The sequence below is a fragment of the Struthio camelus genome, chromosome 3, assembly GCF_040807025.1.
Source record: "Struthio camelus isolate bStrCam1 chromosome 3, bStrCam1.hap1, whole genome shotgun sequence".
Taxonomy (NCBI): domain Eukaryota; kingdom Metazoa; phylum Chordata; class Aves; order Struthioniformes; family Struthionidae; genus Struthio; species Struthio camelus.
The window spans coordinates 107,789,257-107,809,019 of record NC_090944.1 but is presented as its reverse complement, the minus strand read 5'-3'; the positions used below and the strand labels follow the sequence as shown (position 1 = coordinate 107,809,019).

At 36.5% G+C, this 19,763-nt stretch overlaps 1 protein-coding gene across 14 annotated transcripts in view; it reads right to left on the bottom strand.

The window, feature by feature from the left end:
• Positions 1-19,763, bottom strand: part of BABAM2 (BRISC and BRCA1 A complex member 2) — a 177,892-nt gene that overhangs the window by 77,211 nt on the left and 80,918 nt on the right. For all 14 annotated transcript variants that reach the window (XM_068939585.1, XM_068939581.1, XM_068939576.1 and 11 more), the window contains one exon: positions 7,080-7,189. In XM_068939585.1, the coding sequence (XP_068795686.1) occupies positions 7,080-7,189 (110 nt within the window). The remainder of the gene's footprint in view (positions 1-7,079; positions 7,190-19,763) is intronic.

Sequence of the window (19,763 nt, the reverse complement as noted above, 5' to 3'; positions counted from 1 at the left end):
AATTTAAATGTCAAAGTAAAAGTTACACAATTTAAGTAACTCCTAGAAAATAATTTACAAAAAAAAAATTGCAAATAAAAGGTAGGATTTCAAAAGTACTATGTACTGGCCTAGCTATTCACTGAGAAAACAGTAATTTTCCATGTCCTTAGTAGAATCCGTTTTCCCTAATTCAAACTGCTGCTGACAATCTCACTGTACAGGGATACAAGCCTAAAGATACAATCAACAACCAAGAACCAGGAACACCTTTAGAACAATATTGTCTGATGTCCAAAGGAGAAATGATTTTCCCTTTTTTTCCTCTATTATCACTCTTTCTAGGGGAACAAGTCCCTTAGAAGCAGTGAAACCACACTGAAAAATGTTGAAGAGGCTATTTCAGAAACACGATTCTGTAACAGTATTTAGCACTGTCTATACAAAAAGAAGGGTTATTATAATAAAACATAGTATACACATAGCATATGACAATATAATATGATATAGAACAGTATGTTTAATTAGGATATCCTGAAAGAAAAGGAAATGCATACAAGCAAAAAAAGAAACCATCTTAACGGAAGGACTTGTAACCAAAGGAGATAAAATGTGTTTAAAACTACTGAAATTTATGTAGAACATTTCATTCTAGTCAGAAGGATGTAGACAAAGGTAGTTGGAGAGTGTTATCTTAAATCAAATTTCTGTTGTCTTTTGTAATTTCTTATTTATGCAATTTTCTATACACAGTTTTCTGCTACACAACAAAATCCTTTAAGGGGTAAGGTAATTAAAAATTAATATAAGTGCATTACATCTTAAAATAAACATACACGCAACCTGTTAAGTTACACAGTCTTACCAATGAAGACTGACATTCTAAAAGAAACTTAGCAAAATGTCTAGAAAGACAAAAACCTATGAAAGCACATATTCTGAGCCCCATCAGGGGACTTACAATACTTTTGTCGTCAGGCAAACAATTAAATGAGATGAAAAAAAAAAAAAACAAACAGGAGACCTTGGCACAACTCTTTGGAATGTGTACATCTCAAGGGCTTCCAGCATACATAACTAAACACTTTACCACACACTTTTAAATACTGAATTTGAAATACATTAGTGATAATGATCACCACCAGAGACAGCCACACAATGTCAGTATATAATATTGTCTGTAGGTTAGAAACTTATAATTACTTGAAAAGAAGGCTGTCTCATATTATCGAGAAAAACCACCTATAACTTCAAACACGTTAATGAAACTCTTCTACTCTCTAAATCTCCTTCACAGCACAGAATTAGATCCTGTCCCTAACATTCAACCCTAGTTTTGCTCTGAGAATAGTGAACTCTGGATTCCCATAAAACGTATATCAGACTGACAATTGCCCATTATCTCATATATAAAGAAACTGATACTTCATTACCTAGCAACAAATTCAGTCCCACAGAACTGCTTCAAGTATTTCATACTTCAGTGATTATGTCTACTAGTTTAGTCTCTAACGGAAATAAAATCATTTTTAAAATATCAGCAGTTCAAATATTCAAATGATACTTTATCCAGCATTAAAATACCATTTAGATGGTGGTAACAGAATCTTAATTCTTTTACAACCCCATTTTCACTAACTGTTCCCAGAAAAAAGGACCGGAAGGAACAGCTGGTATGACTGAACACACGCGACCACAGTACGAGTCAATCTCCGGGACACAGGAAGAGTTGCAAAGCAGAGGTAGAATGAAAAATCAGGTTACGGCACTGGCTACAGTTCAAGACGATCCTGATGAGGGGGCCTGGCAAGGGTAGCAGGCAGGAGGTACCACTGGCCAAACATTACGTAGAGAAACATGACCAGGCTAGGCTTAGTGCAAGATTGAGCCCTGCAAAGTAACAGACATTTCCTGCTTCCTGTGTCTGCAGAGATGCTCTGGAATTTGAAGGAGGAGTCGTGGGTCTACTAACATTTTGACAGAAGTGATCAACTCAGACGAATAAACATATTTTGATATGCCACATATAAGACCTTCTCACTTTTCCCTTTCATGAAGACAGATAAAAAGGCCTAAATATGACCAAACATTTAAAGACTATGTACTCATCTAGTGAAGTGCGCTCACCAGCATGGCACACCAGCATTAAAGGTGAGCCCTTCACCGTACCCCTACCACCTTTACATCTCAAATTTAGTGAAAGGAAGTTCTAGGCAGCATTGTAAAATAGATAATATTCTATGAATCCCCTTCTCCAACAGGTAAAAGATGGGAAACACAGAATAGGCGAGTCTCATGGCCATAGGAACCACTGTCTTAAAGTAAATACAGACATATGTGTAATCTTCTCTTCAGTTTTTTCCTTCAGTGAAAAAATATATGGAAACATTCAAAGTCTAAAAGTTAAGACTAGGTTCTCATGATTTTCCTCTGCCCATATGAAAGGTTAAGCACAGTCACCAAACTTGGAATTCCATCCTCAGTCACGAAGAACCCTCTGGCACAGCTCCCAGACCAGTAAAAAAATGACCATTTCAGTCCCTAAAGCATGGAGCCTGAGCCCTTAAAGTAAAACAAGTTCTACTGACAGCTGTTTTTCTTACCATATTCACGTCTGCTTATATATTACAGAAAAGCCCTCCAGGACAACAGTGTTTATTAAAGGATTATTTCTGTGAATCCAGGGAACACAGCATTAACTAAGCAACAGTGCTTCTACCCTTGTATCTTTTTTTTTTTTTAATGCGAACCAAGACAAACCAATTTTTTATTTTCTTTACCAAGAACCACTCACAATGGAAAACATGAAATACAACTTTTTTTAAAAAGAACATTTTTAACATTTCTACACGTGAATGGGTAGAACACTGACATGCATTTTAAACATTAACATACAAATTAGCGGTTTTATTTCTTACTGATTCCCTGGATCTAGAGTCTAGTGACTCTAAAGAAATGGGAAGCAAAAATATGACAGATTTTTTTATTAAAAATTTTCATACAAATATCCATAATGCTTTCACTGAGAAAGACAATTCTGAGCTAGCAAGAAGCTTTCTACTGACAGGACTAAGACTTTATGAATAAAGCACAGAAATACATGATAGAGACATAAAAGGTAAACAGGCCAGCAGTTGCTCATTGTGCGGAGGAGCACAAAAGAAGCCTCCGAATCCTTCTGTGCACATCTAGCAGCAGGAAGAGGGCAGTGGTCAAGTGCATTAGAAAGCAGAAAGCGAGTGGCCTCAGGTACTGATGCTCCTCATCTCTCAGCCTTTCCCCAAAGTGTAACGGCCATCAGCTGGGGATAAACAGCGCCCTGTGACAGCTGCGTTCCCCAAGATGGAAGGAGGAGCAGGAGTACCTGGAGACCCATGCTCACGCACACTACCAACCACCAGCCTCTCATCGTAGGTAGTCAGTCTGTGGGGCTTCCCAGCTGACCATTTCCGCGGAAAGCATGCAGAAACTTGTTTTTGTCATACTACGGTTGTCACAGTAGCTTTTGCGCAAACTACTTGTCATAAATATCACGTCACGTTTCATTTCAACTTAAACTCATGCTTGAAATCATTAAGAGCAACTGTTATAGGCACTATATCTGTTTAATGATGCAATACAGTAAAGAACATGAAGAAATTCTTCAATAAAATTATAAAATGAAAGACTTTTTAAGCTGATCAGTTCCAAATTAAGGAAATATTAACTAGAATTTGCTGTTAATGTGTTTGGAACAGCCGACATTTAAACAAAAGGAATGCTTCAAATTAAAAAGTTTTAATGAAAAAAATCAAACCATATATAGCGGTGAACGCTACATCAAGGAAGTCAGTGGAACACTGACATTGACTTGCATAAGCCACGACATTTTCCTGCTGTGCTTTTGCCTACTGCCTTAATATGTGAGCTTTTCAAGCCACCTGATCTTAGTGTCTTTATCCTAAACTGTAAAAAGAGGGTATTTCTCTGTCTTTGTAAATCCCTTTAAGAGTTTATGACAAAGTATGTAGATTAGTCAGAAGGTCTTACTAGTATTATGTTTACCATACACCTAAAAAAAGACCAAATGTGCTTTACAATAACCATTCAAAGCAAAGACACTATACTCATATTGCTAGGGTTCAAATTTGCTGACAAGATCCTTGGGTAAGCAACATATTTTTAGAAAACGCAATGTGGGAATGCATGTTTATATGGTAGAACACAAAAGCAACAAATCTCTTGGGAAAGTTGGAGATAATTCATCTACACAAAGAGGCCCTTTACTCTTATTTCTCTCCAAAGTTGAAACATTTTTATCTGAAAGAGCTTTTTCATATATCAGGAAAATGCCACTCTTGCTTGCTCATTTTTCCCAAGGTGAAGAGAGTTAATACTAACAGAATAATTGTGAGAATTTGATATTTTTATTTGTTTTATCAAATACTGTGGAATGTTATGAGGGGAACTGTCAGCTATTACTTACTCCACCTCAAGATCTGCTGCATAGAAAATACACTGCTAATTTGCTTACATGGCTTTTGTAGATGCAATTATTGTTAGCAGGATGAAAGAACTTTTATAACAGAACACAATTTAAATGTAACATGTCATGGCCTCATATATTTAAGCTAATCCTTAGGGCTTCTTGAGGCTTTCTATACTTTTGCCAAAAAGTATAAAGGAGCATGCATTGTTGCTTCAGTTCCCAAACACTGGAAAGTTAAATATCAGCTAAACAGAATAGAGACTGGTACTGGGAAAAAACAAAAATCAAATCTCTCTTTGTTATTAAAGCTCAAGCAAACAAGTATTGAAAATCTACCTATAAATTTTCTCACATCACATGAAAAGTAGCCAGCAGAATGAAGGAAGATGCACCAGCTCAAAATGAAGCAAACCTACTCACATTGAAAACCAGAGACTTTATGCCACAAAATAAGAGAAGCTGATTAAAGTAACACTGAGGTAGGCTACTCGAAAAAGTTAACGCAGAAAACCAGAACCATAATTGCTCGCTTGCTTTTATTCTTGCTCTCTTTCTCAACCCTTAGGTATACTATGGATTACCAGTGCCTATCTACCATGATGAACACCATATAAATACACAAGGACAGAATAAGTTAGATCTATGCTTTCTGATTGCAGTACCCTACCTTTGATACAGAGATAACACGAGAAGATGTGGCATTGAACTTCAGGGTTTATTGGCATGATTTTAAAATGATTGCCTAAACTATACTTGACAGAGCAATGAATGAGTTATGTCAGACATCTCACATATGTACCAACCACTTTGTGATGTTGCCTCCACATTGCACATTTAAAATCAGACATTCCTTTGGGTATTGAAGGAAGATCCACTACTTTTAGGAAAACAAAGCATGCTTTTGTTTTGACACTCTACTTGGTCTCAAGACGCTAATATCTCTCTAAAGACACTGCTGGAAAAGGGAAAATAAGCAATGTATTCATCAGAGTATGGGTCACCTAGACATATCTGGGTGACCTGAAATACACTTAAGAGTCAACATGTGACTAGAACTGAAAATACAATGGAAACTAGTGACAGCCCATTCCTTTTTACTAACAGCTGAGCAGATGAATTCTTTGCAACATGGAAAGATAATTACATGCTCTACTACAATTATCCCTTAAATGATGTTAACACAAGTTAGTGAACTGACAAAAAAAATATGACAATGCAAAAGCTACTCTATGTATTATTTGCATGTGTGGGTAACCGACATTTTCTTAAATAAAATATCTGGGAAGCATTATGCCTATAGCTAAAGCGAATTTTGGTCTTTTTTTCTTAAATTGCATCTATCAACTCATCCAGACCAATGCCCTTTTGACTAAAGTATCAAGAGATCATATCCTTTTACTCACAGTAGGCATTATTACTGAGATATTATAAAACTGCGGTAGTCAGTACTTTTCCCTCTTTTCTTCTCTACCCAGAAGTGTTTTCACCAGTTCAAAGGAAAGTCTTTGCGGTATTGACCAGGAAAACAAAGCATCACTGAAATCAATAGCTTAACTCGACAGCTGGATACTTGAAAAGTCTCATCCAGTTACTTTTTTGCAATAAAACAGGTAAAGAAACAAATGCTAAGCAACAAAATATAACAAGATAACCACCCCGCTCTTTCTAAAAATAAGATAAAATTTGTACAGCTCAACATCCATCAACATTTCCTTAATGTATATTCCAGACTTGTATTTGGGCAAGTAGTTCAGCCTCTCCCACATCAAAACCCCAACACTCAATATTTCTCACTAAGAATGTTATGAATATCGGAAGCTCCCCTCGAGGCATTGAACAAGGAAATTTCCATTGTCAGGCACAGGGCAAAATGGGGCCTGCGCTATAACAACTTCCAACTTATCCCTGAGAAAAAGTCACTTGAAAGCTTGAAGCCATTGTGATAACACACTGAAGCGGACATCATAAGACTGAAAGACTAAAGGGGAGGAGGAGGAGCACTGGGACATTCTTAATTCCAGAAATGGAAGAACAGAAATCTAATGAAAGTGGACAGATTTCTCATCCTGACCCTTCCATTTTAGGAGTAAAAATTAGCTTATTAGCATATCTGCCAACTGTATGGTCCAAAGATGTTAGAAGGAAATACTGAGATACAATCCTAGAAGAACTAACTTACCAAAGCTGCAAATTCCAAAAACGGTTAATAAAGCCCTTCAGCTTCGGCAACAAATTTTTATTCAAAAATATAATGTACATAAAGAGAAGCTGCCTATATATAAATACATTTGCCCTCCCCAAATTGAAAAAAAATTAAATATTCCCCCACTTAAAGCATTTAAAAAATTAAATATTCCTCTGGGTGCTGAGGAAGCATTCAAAATATGTTGCTAAAATGAAAACATGGGACTGTTTTCATGGATTAGTATGCAAAAGAATATCATATACAGCCAAAGACTTTTCTTCTTTCATAAGTGATCAGGTCACACACCCACACCACTATTATGCCTTCAAGTAATTGAAAGCAATATGACATTACCACTTATCCAACATTTCTTACAAAAATGAGAACAAATTGAAAAGTTCAAAGAAGAAATGCAAAGAACACTCCAGAAAAAACTGTACCACTTACTGTTCAATACGTGGGGAGAGATACAGCTTAGGAAAAACCTGAGTAGCTTCTGCATCCTCAAAACTAACTGAAAGAAGTGCAACATCTTCTCCAGGATCTTCATTCACATCCTGTACATAAAACAGATGTTTATGTGTATATATATATACATATACATAAATATGTATATAAAATGACAGATAACAAACTGAGTACTCTTGAGCTTACAGATAACGAATATAGTCAAATACCAATGCAAGAGACACTCAAGTGGGGAATCTACAGCATGATCATTTAAAAATAGGTTGCAAATATATCCTTTCTTACTTTATTAGTACTTAGAAGACATCCTGAAGTGCTCAATTTCCTTTAAAGTATCAAAATAAAATTACTGCATTAGCAAGAGTACAGTCATGTATCTCTTCTTCCACTGGCTGAACACACATTTCAGTAAAGATGCAGATTTTGTTTCTAATAATTATAGATTTGACATAACCAAAAACTTTTTTGTTAAAATATCACTAAATTATGAACTCCGGTTTTATATTCGTCATTTTTCAGAGAAGTATATGGCCCAAACTTTGTTGTACTTGATTCCTACTTCTGTTGGGAACAGAGAAGTTTTTTGCAGTCAGAAATTTGTGTCTGGAAGTCATTGTTCCTGAGTTTCCTGCATATTAACGCCCTGCGTTATTTTCATAAAAGACTGCATAATCTAAGAACCACTGTAAAAAAAAATCTGCACTAAATACCGTGACAGGCAACCTTCAGTGCCTTCACGATTTAGGCCTTGTTTGTATCACAACAATCAGCCATAATTTTGGGATCAGGTAGAACAAATTGTTTCTGGCTGTGACCTGAAATCTCTCCAACTCATAAATCATATATAGCACAAAGAAGTGAACTTCTGCTAAACACAACCTCGTTTAAGCTCTTCACCTCTAGTTAGAAAGTGATGAGCTAGCAGTACGGCCACTCTTATTCACGACCAGTAATATGGTGCCGCTTGCAGCTCACAAACAGAAGCCCTTCAACATATCTCTGCATATGTACGTAGTAACTTGCCAAGATGCGTTTGTTTTTATCCGTTTTGGAAAAATATGAAAGGAAATAGATAACCCAGCAGACATGTACTCAAAGCAGGATCAACATGGTGCAGCATGCCCTGCTACGTTCTGTCACACACACAGCTGTGAGGAAGGAACATGCAAACCACTCACACATTGTTAGGAGATCCTGCCCAAGCCGAAAAGGAAAAAAAAAAAAAGGGAAGAAGGAGGAAAAAAAGCGACTGCTGAGTGGTTTCAGGAAGACGATCTCGTGCCACTCTAAGCTTTGGCAGGACTGAAATAGTTGATGTCCAGAGAGACTGGCTGCACATTAGCTATTACGTGCAAAACACAGCATGCCTAAAGGCTTACTGATAAGCTGCAGGGAAGAATGGGTCTTAAAAGAGCCTAATTGTCCTATGTGAAAAATGAGACAGAACTGACGGTGTTTTCAGTTCTGGCTTGATGGGCAGCTCAGTTCTGATGGCTGAAATAAAAGTGTACTCCTAGAAACACCTATAAAATGGTTGGGGACACACTTAGAAATTACACACACGGAAATCAGAACATGGTTAAGCATTCAAGCACTTAAGCTGTGGGACAGCACTCCATACGACTACTGAGGACAAAAACTACTGGCTTTCCTGATGAGGTATGATTAGTTTATGGGTAGGATTATATGACATGGTTGCCCTGTAATAGCAGGGGGACAGGACCTCATGACCCACAAAGTTACTTTCAATATTATGTTTCCAAGTGATCCTATGATCTACAAGATAAGAACCACCACAGATTACAAAGTCTTTTTCAAACACATGAGCAAGAAAAAATATCTGAAGTGTGCAGTCTTCATAACCTTCTTCCCACGACCTCATGTATTTTCCTGGTTAAGAAAAATTTATAAATAAGGAACAGCTTTCACTCCTGAAGCTGAGTATGGTAATAACAGCCTTTTCCCCATTAATTTTCTAATTGTCAGTCAAATGAAAAAAAGGTATTAAAACATTAAGCAGTAACAAGCATTCCTGAAGTGATGACAAATACAGATAACACATTCCCCATTTATGTGTACAATTCTTCCAAGTTTTTTTTTTTTTTTGCTTGTAAATTCTTTTCAATTAACTTGTTCTTATGGAAAATAACACACATGCTATTTACTAGCTGCATGGCACAACCAAATGTTTTTAATCTTACATGTAGTATTAATACTTACGATGACTCACAGTTTTTATACACAAACATGAACACATATATAAAAAAAATAAAACAGTTTGGAGAACACTACGGCAGCATCCATGATCCCATACACTATTATTACACTCTATTCCTGCACTTACTAATGGCTACTTTAATATGGAGACTCATGCTGGAAAAAAAAACCCTGAGATATATATTCATGACATCTTTGCATGTTAAACTACAATAAGCTGATGTCTGCAATACAAACAACAACCTTAGACATGTAACATTTTTCATTTACAAAAATAACACACAACAATAGTGCAACTACTCTTGCCAGCACAGCGCTGCGTTACATGTACATACAGCTACTGTTCAATGAAAGTCTGAGCAAACAAACTAGCATTCTTCTATAACCACCACTTTTCAAATGGGTACACAATTTTGTCTCATGCACCTAAGAAACAAAAATTGAAATGTGTAAAAAAAAAAAAAAAAAAGACGTATCCCCCCCCACCCACATTCCAATAGGGTTTTAAAAAGAAATAAAGTCCAGTAACATTATGAAGTCAGTCAACCTTACTGCTCAACTGGCCACAGATATACACAGATTTATTATGAAGTCTCTTTATATTTGACACTATACTATTTACTTTTTTCCGAATGCTCTTTATTACTCTTATTTATGCAAGAATCTGCTTGGTAGAACAGCATTCAACCTTAGTATGTCTATTACAACTGCCATTTATAAAACTAAATTGAAAACATATGACTTACGGATAAACTGTGGAAAGCCTTTTAAATTAACAGACCTTTTTGATGCTGTCTCTGCCAGTCACAACTTAACTCCTTCAGTGATATCTCTTTCAGTCATCTCTAAAAACGTGTTGATGATTAGGCAAGATGATGAATCTTTGTATTACTAAGCAATTGCATTTCCCCAGAATAGACCTTGATATCCTTCCATCCCCTCAAGAATCCAAAGGAAAAGCTGTTTTTATCAAAGTCTAATCAGACAGTGTCTACTTGTTTCCAATTTCAGCATGTGTATCTTTTCTCAAAGAACTGGCCAGATTTAAACAAATAAAATAGAGCAAAACCACCTCTATTTTCATTTTTTATTTTTCAGTTAGCTTCAGAAGAAAGAGTTGCCTACAGTTGCTTCAGTATTATTCCCTTTCAGGAAAAAAAAAAACCTTTTAAACTCAAATCACAATACATTTTTAATATCTAAGCAGTTATGTTCCTTTTCATAACTTGTATTTAACCCACAGCACTCAATGTTAGAGGATTTTCTTAAAACAAATAATTTCAAATTTTAGAAGAAAAAACAGATTTGGTACAAACTAAGAATGACTATTTTACGTGAACACTAGCATTCAAGGTTGGAGCTGCCAAGTTAAAGCACCATTTTAAACCCATAGAACTTTTTCCACGCAAAGCTTTGCAGAAGGTATTACTAATACTGAATGGGCCACAGCAATTTTGAGGTTTAAAAACTGAATGTTTGTAAAAATATTTGAAATTATTAGTTAACCATGTGATAATGAACATCTATTACATTTTCCACAACAGCCTCGTGACTGCTAGCAGAAGAAACCCTAGCACATTACAGTACAAAAGATCCAAATTAAAGTTTTCAGGCTGTCTTGCTGCCATCTTGCTATCGTATACTCCTATTTTTACAAATCTTCTTTTGTTTCAGAAAAAGTCAAACAGAAAAAAAAATGGACCCTCCATTTAACACAGAAAATAAATAGTGTTCTGTCATAAGAAATGCAAGGTTTTTTCTCTGTTTATAGAGTACTTTGCACAGTATAGACTGATCTTTGACTAAGACCTCCAAACTGCTGTGGAACTGCAAAATACATAAAAAAGCAACATGGTGACAAACACAGAAAGAGAAACTGAACATTTTCAGCCCATAGGATTTTTCTATTGCAGAGACTTTTTAATAGCAGCTTACAACAATAAATAAAACATTCCATTAAAAAGGGTAATGTTTTTAGTTTTTGAATATATTAGAAAACACTCATGGTATTTCATTCTAGTTTACTCTTTAACTATCCACCCAGTACAGATGAGAGGGTCATTAAATATGTATTTTAGAAACTCAGGAACAAAAGGCCATGTCAAAGTACAAATACAGCATAGAACACATGAAAATGTAGTTTTAAGACATTTAGCATTTTTTTTCCCCTCAGAAGCTTGAGAAAAAGACATCAGGTATCACAAGACTCAAAGGTGAAACTTAAAAATCCTACTTCTAGTTTTATCAGTGCTGTTTACACAACCATTTTTGTTAGCTTTCATTCATATTAAATAAAATTCACATTTTAAAGCATACTTTAATGTTTACAGCTGCTCCCTTTGCAAAATACTTCATCTTTTCATAAAGTCAGTATGGGCTGCGTATGAAAATTATTACCAAAAACACTTTAAGTACACCATCTAAAAGGCATTGTTTTCTCGTATCCTACCTACTGTAATTGAAAACTGGGAATTTACTGGAACTGACAATTTATTATGAGTCAGATGGTTGATAGCCAGTCCAACCAAAACATCTGCTCTGCACAGTCACAACTGCTATAACCCATTTCCTCTTGTGCCTGGAGTCTAACCAAGTTGTACATTAGAGTTCCTTTTCCTTAAAGATGCAGATTCTGGAAAATCAGCTATTACCTTTTCTTAGTTATCAACAAAAATTCATCGTGCAATCTTTGATTAGTGTATGCTTTCAGGAACAGATTTTTCTATATGTGGCACTAAGTCTGCTTCTCCGCACTGAACAGTAACACATGCGAAGTTGTAAGAGACTGCATACTCTATTTGTAGTCATTCGCCTAGTGGAGAGGATAGCCTGTTACTGAAGGGAGAAGGCACCCGGGGACCTGCTTGCAACTGACAATGGAAAATTTGAGAGGTAGGCGGCATGCGACTGGGAGGGAAAAAAAGTGCGCAATGGGGCGATGTCTAAGTAGAGAACCTGGGGTTAAGAGTCTGGTTAGCAGGATTAAACGTGAGTCAAGAAAGAGAAGAAAAGAAATTTAGAATTTGGTAAAAGGTTGAGAAAGAACGCACAAAAAGAACCCTCTTTTTGATATGCCTTGGGAAGGACAAACAGTTTCTGGCCTGGGGACATGGTAGGAAATGAGGCAATGGAGCAGGGCTCATGGTAGGACTGTTGATTTGTGCTGTAAGCACAAACAGCAATCGAGTTGGGGGTAACGGGGAGGTAAGGAAAAAGCACTTGGACTGGTCAACCTACTAAATGTTCCTTTGGGTACAGAGATGCCACAAAGAAAACTGATGCTGTAGTTAGCTGCATAGAAGCCTCCTGGAGCAGATTAGATACCAGAAAACTTCAACTCTAGGTTCAGGGCAAATCTGCTTCAGGAGGCTCCCAGTCGCAGCTGATCATTCCAACCTTTCCCTGGAGGTTTTTGACGTCTCAGTTCCGATAACTGCTGAATAATTGTCTCTGTGGTATGATTCTAACTGAGGGAATGAAAACCTTCAGGAGACGAGGAAGGGATGGGATCACTTAAAATAATATAACTGAAGGCTAAACTCCGTTTCCAACTCGAGTGATGTGAGAGAAGTTGGGGAGAAGGTGGAACAAAAAGGCAGAGCAGAGATAAGAGCACAGAGGAGTGAGGAGGTGTTGATTCTAACATCTGCCATCGACCTCTGACAAGTGCAAGTCTTTAATAGACACTTACTTGACAGTGGTACCCCTCAGCCTTACCAAGTTAGTCAACCTCACAAAAGTTGAGTGTGAAATTTGTATTTCAGAAGACTTTCTGCAGGGAAAAAAAAATCTCCAGAGGAAAAATGCGTGATAATAACAAGCAATCAGAAAGCAATTCATGTTAGGGTTAAACTTAACATGTATAATTTTGCACGATACATGCTTGTATTGGAACTATACTTATTAACGACTAATCAGAAACAAGTAACAGAATTTCTGTTTTTCAAACAGCCTGAATTGCATCTTAGCAGGCTACGCAACACTATTTACTTTATTAGTACCAATGGGCTACTTGCATCACAATGGTTAGCAAAGTTGTTCTTTTCCCTTCACACAAGTGCGTAATAACGTGAACAACAACTGCCAAATGAAGCGCAAGCAGCTCTAACCCTTATTGCAGTTACATATTCTCCAGCTCCCCGCTTTGTGCGTGTGTGGGTGTATACACACATGTGTATACACGCGCATATGCATGTGTGTAACGTTTCTTAAAAAAATAACAGAACATACTAGGGGAAATTCGACTAAGGAATGTGAAGTGGCAAACGAGACAGAGAAATCTGTTTCACTCTGGGGAAAAAATGTAATTATTCCAGGAAATTCATTCTTCTGTCTTCCAGGAAATCCACCAGGTCTGATCAAGGAGCGCAGATTCTTTAAATAGAACCTTTCATGAAAACAAAGGCAGTTACCTTGCATGCACTGCCCAAAGCATTGAAACGTTCCAAAAACAGTCCTTCTCCCAAGGTAATACAGCAAAACAGCTGCCTAACTCAGCCGGAGCAAAGACATACCAAAGAACATGTTTAAGCCCAGAGTAATTCCTGTTTTAAAAGTTATATGAAAATGGCAGTCTGGGAACAATTTTGCAGAATCTAAATAGCTTATCTGGTGGACAACATACTGAGTTTTCTTCATTAAAACAAAAATAAATAAATAAATATCTACTGAGCATTAAATAAATATCAGCAAGCGCTCCAAGGACACCATTCGGCATCAATAACTGAACATGAAAATAAGCAGTTTTCTCCAAGTGTGAGCCACACCCCTGTTATTTTTGTTGTTTTAGAATTCTACTATAAACGTACTGTGCTAGCCTAAGACAAGAAGTTGAAGTGTGTGGTGCCTACAAGATTTTCTTTTACTATGTTCACGGCAATTTATCACTACTTTCACAATATGAGTCAGGTAAAGAACTCTGTTAGGAAAAGCAAAAGCAAATAAAGGCTAAATACAAAGGACAACATTCTTCTCCATGAAAATACATGCTAGAATCCATGACTTTCAAGACTGATGTCATATAAGTGGATAAAAGTTAATTTATGTTGGCAGCTCAAAAAGTTGTGGTGAAAGTGTCACCACAACTTTACTGCTTGCTTAGGTCAGAAAGACACAAATCTCTGAATATGGAACAGATTCTTTTAAAGGTCAAAAACATGATTTAGTAAGCTTGGGGACTCAGAAGTGTGGCACAGTTTTTCTAAAACTAATATTAGGGCAATGCATAAACACAATGATTTCAAGTGAGCTAAAATGTTTCTATACGTTTATTTTATATATACAAGAGATACAGAGTACATCTGCAAGGGAGGATCGTTCCATCATATTATTATTATTTTTTAAGTCACAGAACAACTGTATTTATTAAATATGCTTTAATGACACTGCAGTAGGGATGTTTTATATCTTTAAGAGAGTGACACACAAGATGCTCGTTATCTTAAATTTCAATTCACTCAATGAAACTTATGTACAAGCATATTAGAGAGAGTGCTCTACCTGCCCTAATATTAGACATCATTTTTAGATTAAATAAGAATAAATCATAACATTTACATCGTTTAGAATTCCTCTGTAATGAATTTCACATAGTAAAGATAACCTCTTTTTTTCTGCACATTCATGAAAAAGTACAGTTGATTCCTAGGACCTCAGGTTATCCATCTATGAGGGGCGATGCTTAACTTTCTCCCCCCAAGCACACTTCTGCCTAATTTATAGGTATACAATCATACAAGCATTACTAAAACGCTACAGTTTTACTATTAAAAAAAGAAAGTTTAGCATGAAAGATCCTTTATTATTCTGAGGAACTTCTGTAGTCAGGAAAGAGATTCCAACACCATCAAATCTCTCCTAAGACTTCAGGCAAGGCAGTCACCTCAGTACTGAACTCAAGCACGAATAGATCATTAATCCAGTTTCAAATCAAGTAATTTTCCTGCCATGTCAAAATTCAGATCTCCAAATACAGCTTTTCTATGCATGGATATTTATATTCTATGTGTAAATTGACAAGAAAATAAACATCTTAATGGATTAGTATACAGAGCTCAAAATTGAGAGGAGATTCAGGGATAACTACTTTGAGGGAAGACTGTAATGAATTTGTGGAAGTAACGATCTTAAGTACACAGCCAAGTCTTTGAAGAACTTTAGGACACTAATGAGAATATTTTTAGTAAAGTTCATGAAATGGCTCATCCATACAACTAATAAATCTAATAAGGGGAAAAAAAAGAGTATAAGTTAAAATGAAGTGAAAGAGAAAAATCTATGATAGTTGTTTCTGTAACCACGTTGTGGTTGAAGGTCAGCATATATTTTTTTAAATCAATTCGACTTGTCAATAAAATCTTTTTCTCTCCCCGTCTTCACGTATTCTTCTTACAGGTTCCTGGTTCAGTGAATATCGCTCTGCAGAATCAGAAATACTATAGATTACATGGGTCACAACAAGCATTCCAGCGTAATGCAGTATTCTGAGATACATCTTCAGTGAACCAGGAAGTACCAAGAATATTTCACAGATGAAAAAGTGAATAATCAAAGTGTAACACAAAAGCAAGCAAAGTTGCACTTGTTTAATGCTCTTTCTCCACGGCTGCTTAGTATTGCTGACCTGCTTTAAAAATAGGAAACATTTTCTTTTTTACAGGAAGGTGCAAATATTAACAATATTACCTCTTAGGAGTTGTTTTGTCACTTGCAGTTCACTGAGAATAATGAGAAAGTTTCTCATTAAAGTCCACAGCACTTGATTCACCAACTGTTTACCATGCATTAATATTTCAAGTGTCTAACATTCATAGTTCTTTTCAAGAGAATTCTATTATTTCTTTGTGCCAGAATTTCACTATTGTTTAAGAGAGCTAAAAAAAAAGAGAGGGGGGAGGGTGCACTTTCTGCTTTGTAAAAAAAAAAAAAGTGCAAGTTGGAGCACCCTGTCCTCTTGAGCCCTATTTACAAACATTTATCACTGCAGCAAACAAAGTGCATGGTGTAATCATGTGCACAAATGTGCATGCATATGGAACTAACGATACCTTATAAGAACCAATTTCTGTTTAAAAAAAAAAGTGTTCTTCCAGTAAGAAGAAAAAAGTAGCTTTTTTCTTGCATTTGTGTGAAGGTGGATCCTGCTATAGGTGATAAGCAAGATGCTGGAATGAGGGAATGTAAGCTCTCTTAATCAAAAATGATTACAACACTGCTCTTTCAAAGTGTGCATCTGTGCTGGTATGTAAATCAGTTCTATAATGTCAGAAAAAGTTCACAGGGTTATTCGCCGTTTTACACAGAACAGAACGGTGACATCCTACTCTGTGTTCACAGGTTTTACATATCGGCACCTTTGTAAATAGCTGGTAAAGGATCACACAAGCTCACACAGAGTCAGCCTTAACATTCAATGGGAGATGGATGCCAATCAACTGCTAAACATATGAAGGTACACTGTAGTACTGACTTAAATATTCCCTGCCGTTGAAATGATCTGACCTTTATAACAGCTGCCTAGAGCCAGAAGAAACTGAAGCTGAGCGCTGGGGGTAGGAAGTGGGAACCCTTTGAATGGTTCAGAATCTGCAGGTATGAAAACATCCAGTACATACTGATCTTTCTCCCTTGATGTAGGGCACACAACCAGGAAGAAAATAGGTTTAACTGATGGGTGTGGACAGAATTTTTATAACCTGGGGATGAACTTGCAGTTAGATTATGACATTCCCTTTCCCTCTGAAACGTCATGCAAGGGAGATCAGCCATTAAATGCTAAGTGTATTCTCACTTTCCCAGCTGAAGGGATAGCGGAGAGGAGAAAAAAAAAACCCTTCCGATTAAAATAATGCAAAAAAATGAATTACTGCTAGGATAGGATTGTGGGGACTGATATTTACCAAATTCTTCATAGACAGGTGATGTACATATAGACAAAAATCACAGTTCAGAGGCTTAAATGAATCCTCCACTGCAAAAGCAACATCTCTTCAAAAGGTAGAGTCTAAACAGAGAATTGCGGCATACGTGAACAATACCTAATTTCAACAAGACACTCTCTCACAGTAGCGCCTATGCCATTGACTTCCCATCGGAACTAGAAGTATCTGGGGCTGTTTGTAACACCATTCTGATCCCTATTTGACTCATGGAACAATCCTCCCTACTCTTGCCTGAATTTCTTGATGAGAAAGGAAGCTCCTCTGAGCACGACATACTTTGCAAGCAAGCCTTTTGACAGTTAGAAACATGGAGGAAGAACAATGCAGAGGAAAATACTATGGCCCTGAATAAATCCTACATCTTCCAGTCTATTTACTTGGATCCCTTTGTGTCTTTCATACAGTGGGGATACTTCTAGGGATTCAAGATTAGGATGGAGTGATAGGTTCAAGGAACAATGCTGCTGGGATAGAAGGAAGTCATGGCTTTCAATGGGACTGTGTGGTCTTAACTGAAAAGAGCAGTTCTCCAGGGGAATTTGCAACTGGTTATTTGAAAGCACTTCTAGAGGCTTTCCTGCCTCATTCCTGTCTCCATGCCCACAATCACCATTATCTAGAAGGAGAGGCTCTGGTGATCTCGGCAGTCATCTGCAAGTTCAGCGACTAATGACAACGGTGGCTCTTCACTTAAGAGAGAGGTTGCTCCCATCTCCCTGCTGCTCTTCAACTTCCATTTGAGTGGTGAGAATGATGCTCCTGGACAGCAAATGAGATCTCTGGAAGATATGTGATAAGACAGGAACTCTTGTACTTAAGGATGCTGCTCAGGTTAAGGCTGACTCATCTGTTGTTCATCTTGCTCAAGATAGTGCCTAAAACATAGGGTGTCCATTTCAGATGTGGTCCCAATGACTTAAAGTGGTGGTTGTCTAAATAATACATCATATATTTCCAGAGAAAAGATTGATTCCTTCATTGTGATAGTTCCTTGATTACTGACTTAACTTCTCTTCAAGTTTCTTTTCCTTTTCTTCGAAACAGTGAATTTAAGAAATTAAAGATTAAATTATTTGCAGAAATAGCCAGAAATCGTGAAAGTTGGACATTCAAGAGTGACTTGCTGGATGATTTCATTGGGTTCCATTCTGCTGTTATAAACAGAGTACTTCAAAAGAATGTAGTCCTTACTTTGTGAGGTATAAGTACATCTACAATGGGACTCATATAATGATACTTCCTCGAAAAAAAGAAAATATTAGGGCTTAAAAAAAGAGGTTATTTAAAATGCAGATTTAGAAACCACTAAAAATAAAATTGTGTAAGAAAATCATAATGGCACCTACAAAAAAAAGAGAAACCAATCCTATTAAGATATCACATTAAAACCACATTAAAAAACTTGTGATGTTAAAAAACAATATTTAGACTCCTACATACATCAGCACATTGTGAGTTTAAAATCATCAAACCTTTTCTAACAAGAAGCTACGTACGGAACAGTCCTGCATTTATCCATGACAAAATTGCGATGAACAGCATTTTAAGGACCAAAGGAGAGGGGGAATTTAAGTCACATGCATTCTTGAGATTCACTAAAACTGCCAAATTCAGATCAATTTTTCTAATTAAGCTTTTCACTAACAGAAACTTGTTTTTTTGCATGACTATATCGCGCTTAGAGACCTATCCTATCTTGCTGTTTTGAATATTAAGAGTAGTTGAAATTTGGGCCCCCCGTTTCCACTTTGCACACCACAACTCCTTAGCAGTACAAAAGACAACCATGTGGTATATACAGTGGTATATACACATTCCTCCCACCCCACCCCACTTACTGCTGCCCAATCAATGAATTTTTGCTTTCTTGGAAATAGAAAAAAAAGTACTGAGGATGAGAAGGGATGATGAAAATATTTGAAGCCAGATATCATATCACTAGCCTATAAAAAAAAAAAAGGTTGAGAAATACTGCTTTAGCCATAAAACATAGTTCAGGTTTTAGTCATGAGATAAAACTGTCTAAAAGCCTTTCCTAATCAAGGTTGAATACATTAAACAATATCACTAACTAGCGGCAGTGCATTCTTACTGTTTAAGATCTAATGGAAAAATTCAACTTTTTGAAGATTCATCATTGAAATAACATACAATCAAAACAACATCATGTAGGGAATCCCAGAAACAATTCTAACGTAAAGTCCAATTTTGCAAAGTATTAAGTCAATTTGAAGACTTACTAAGTAAAACTGTATACCTAGTAATAGAAATAGGCTATTTCAAAACAAAAATTGTAGGTGCTATCCATGGAGCATATGAGTATTATTCGTGTCATCACAATAAAAGGAACTGCTAGGCACTGATACCCAAAACTAAAATCATCTACTACCTTACTTTTCCTTTGCAGCTATGCAGACCACAGACTTTCCTCAGTATTATCTTCACAGATTCATCTTTGCAGACCAAACAGCCATAGCATTAAACTACAGTAATTCTGCTAATAATT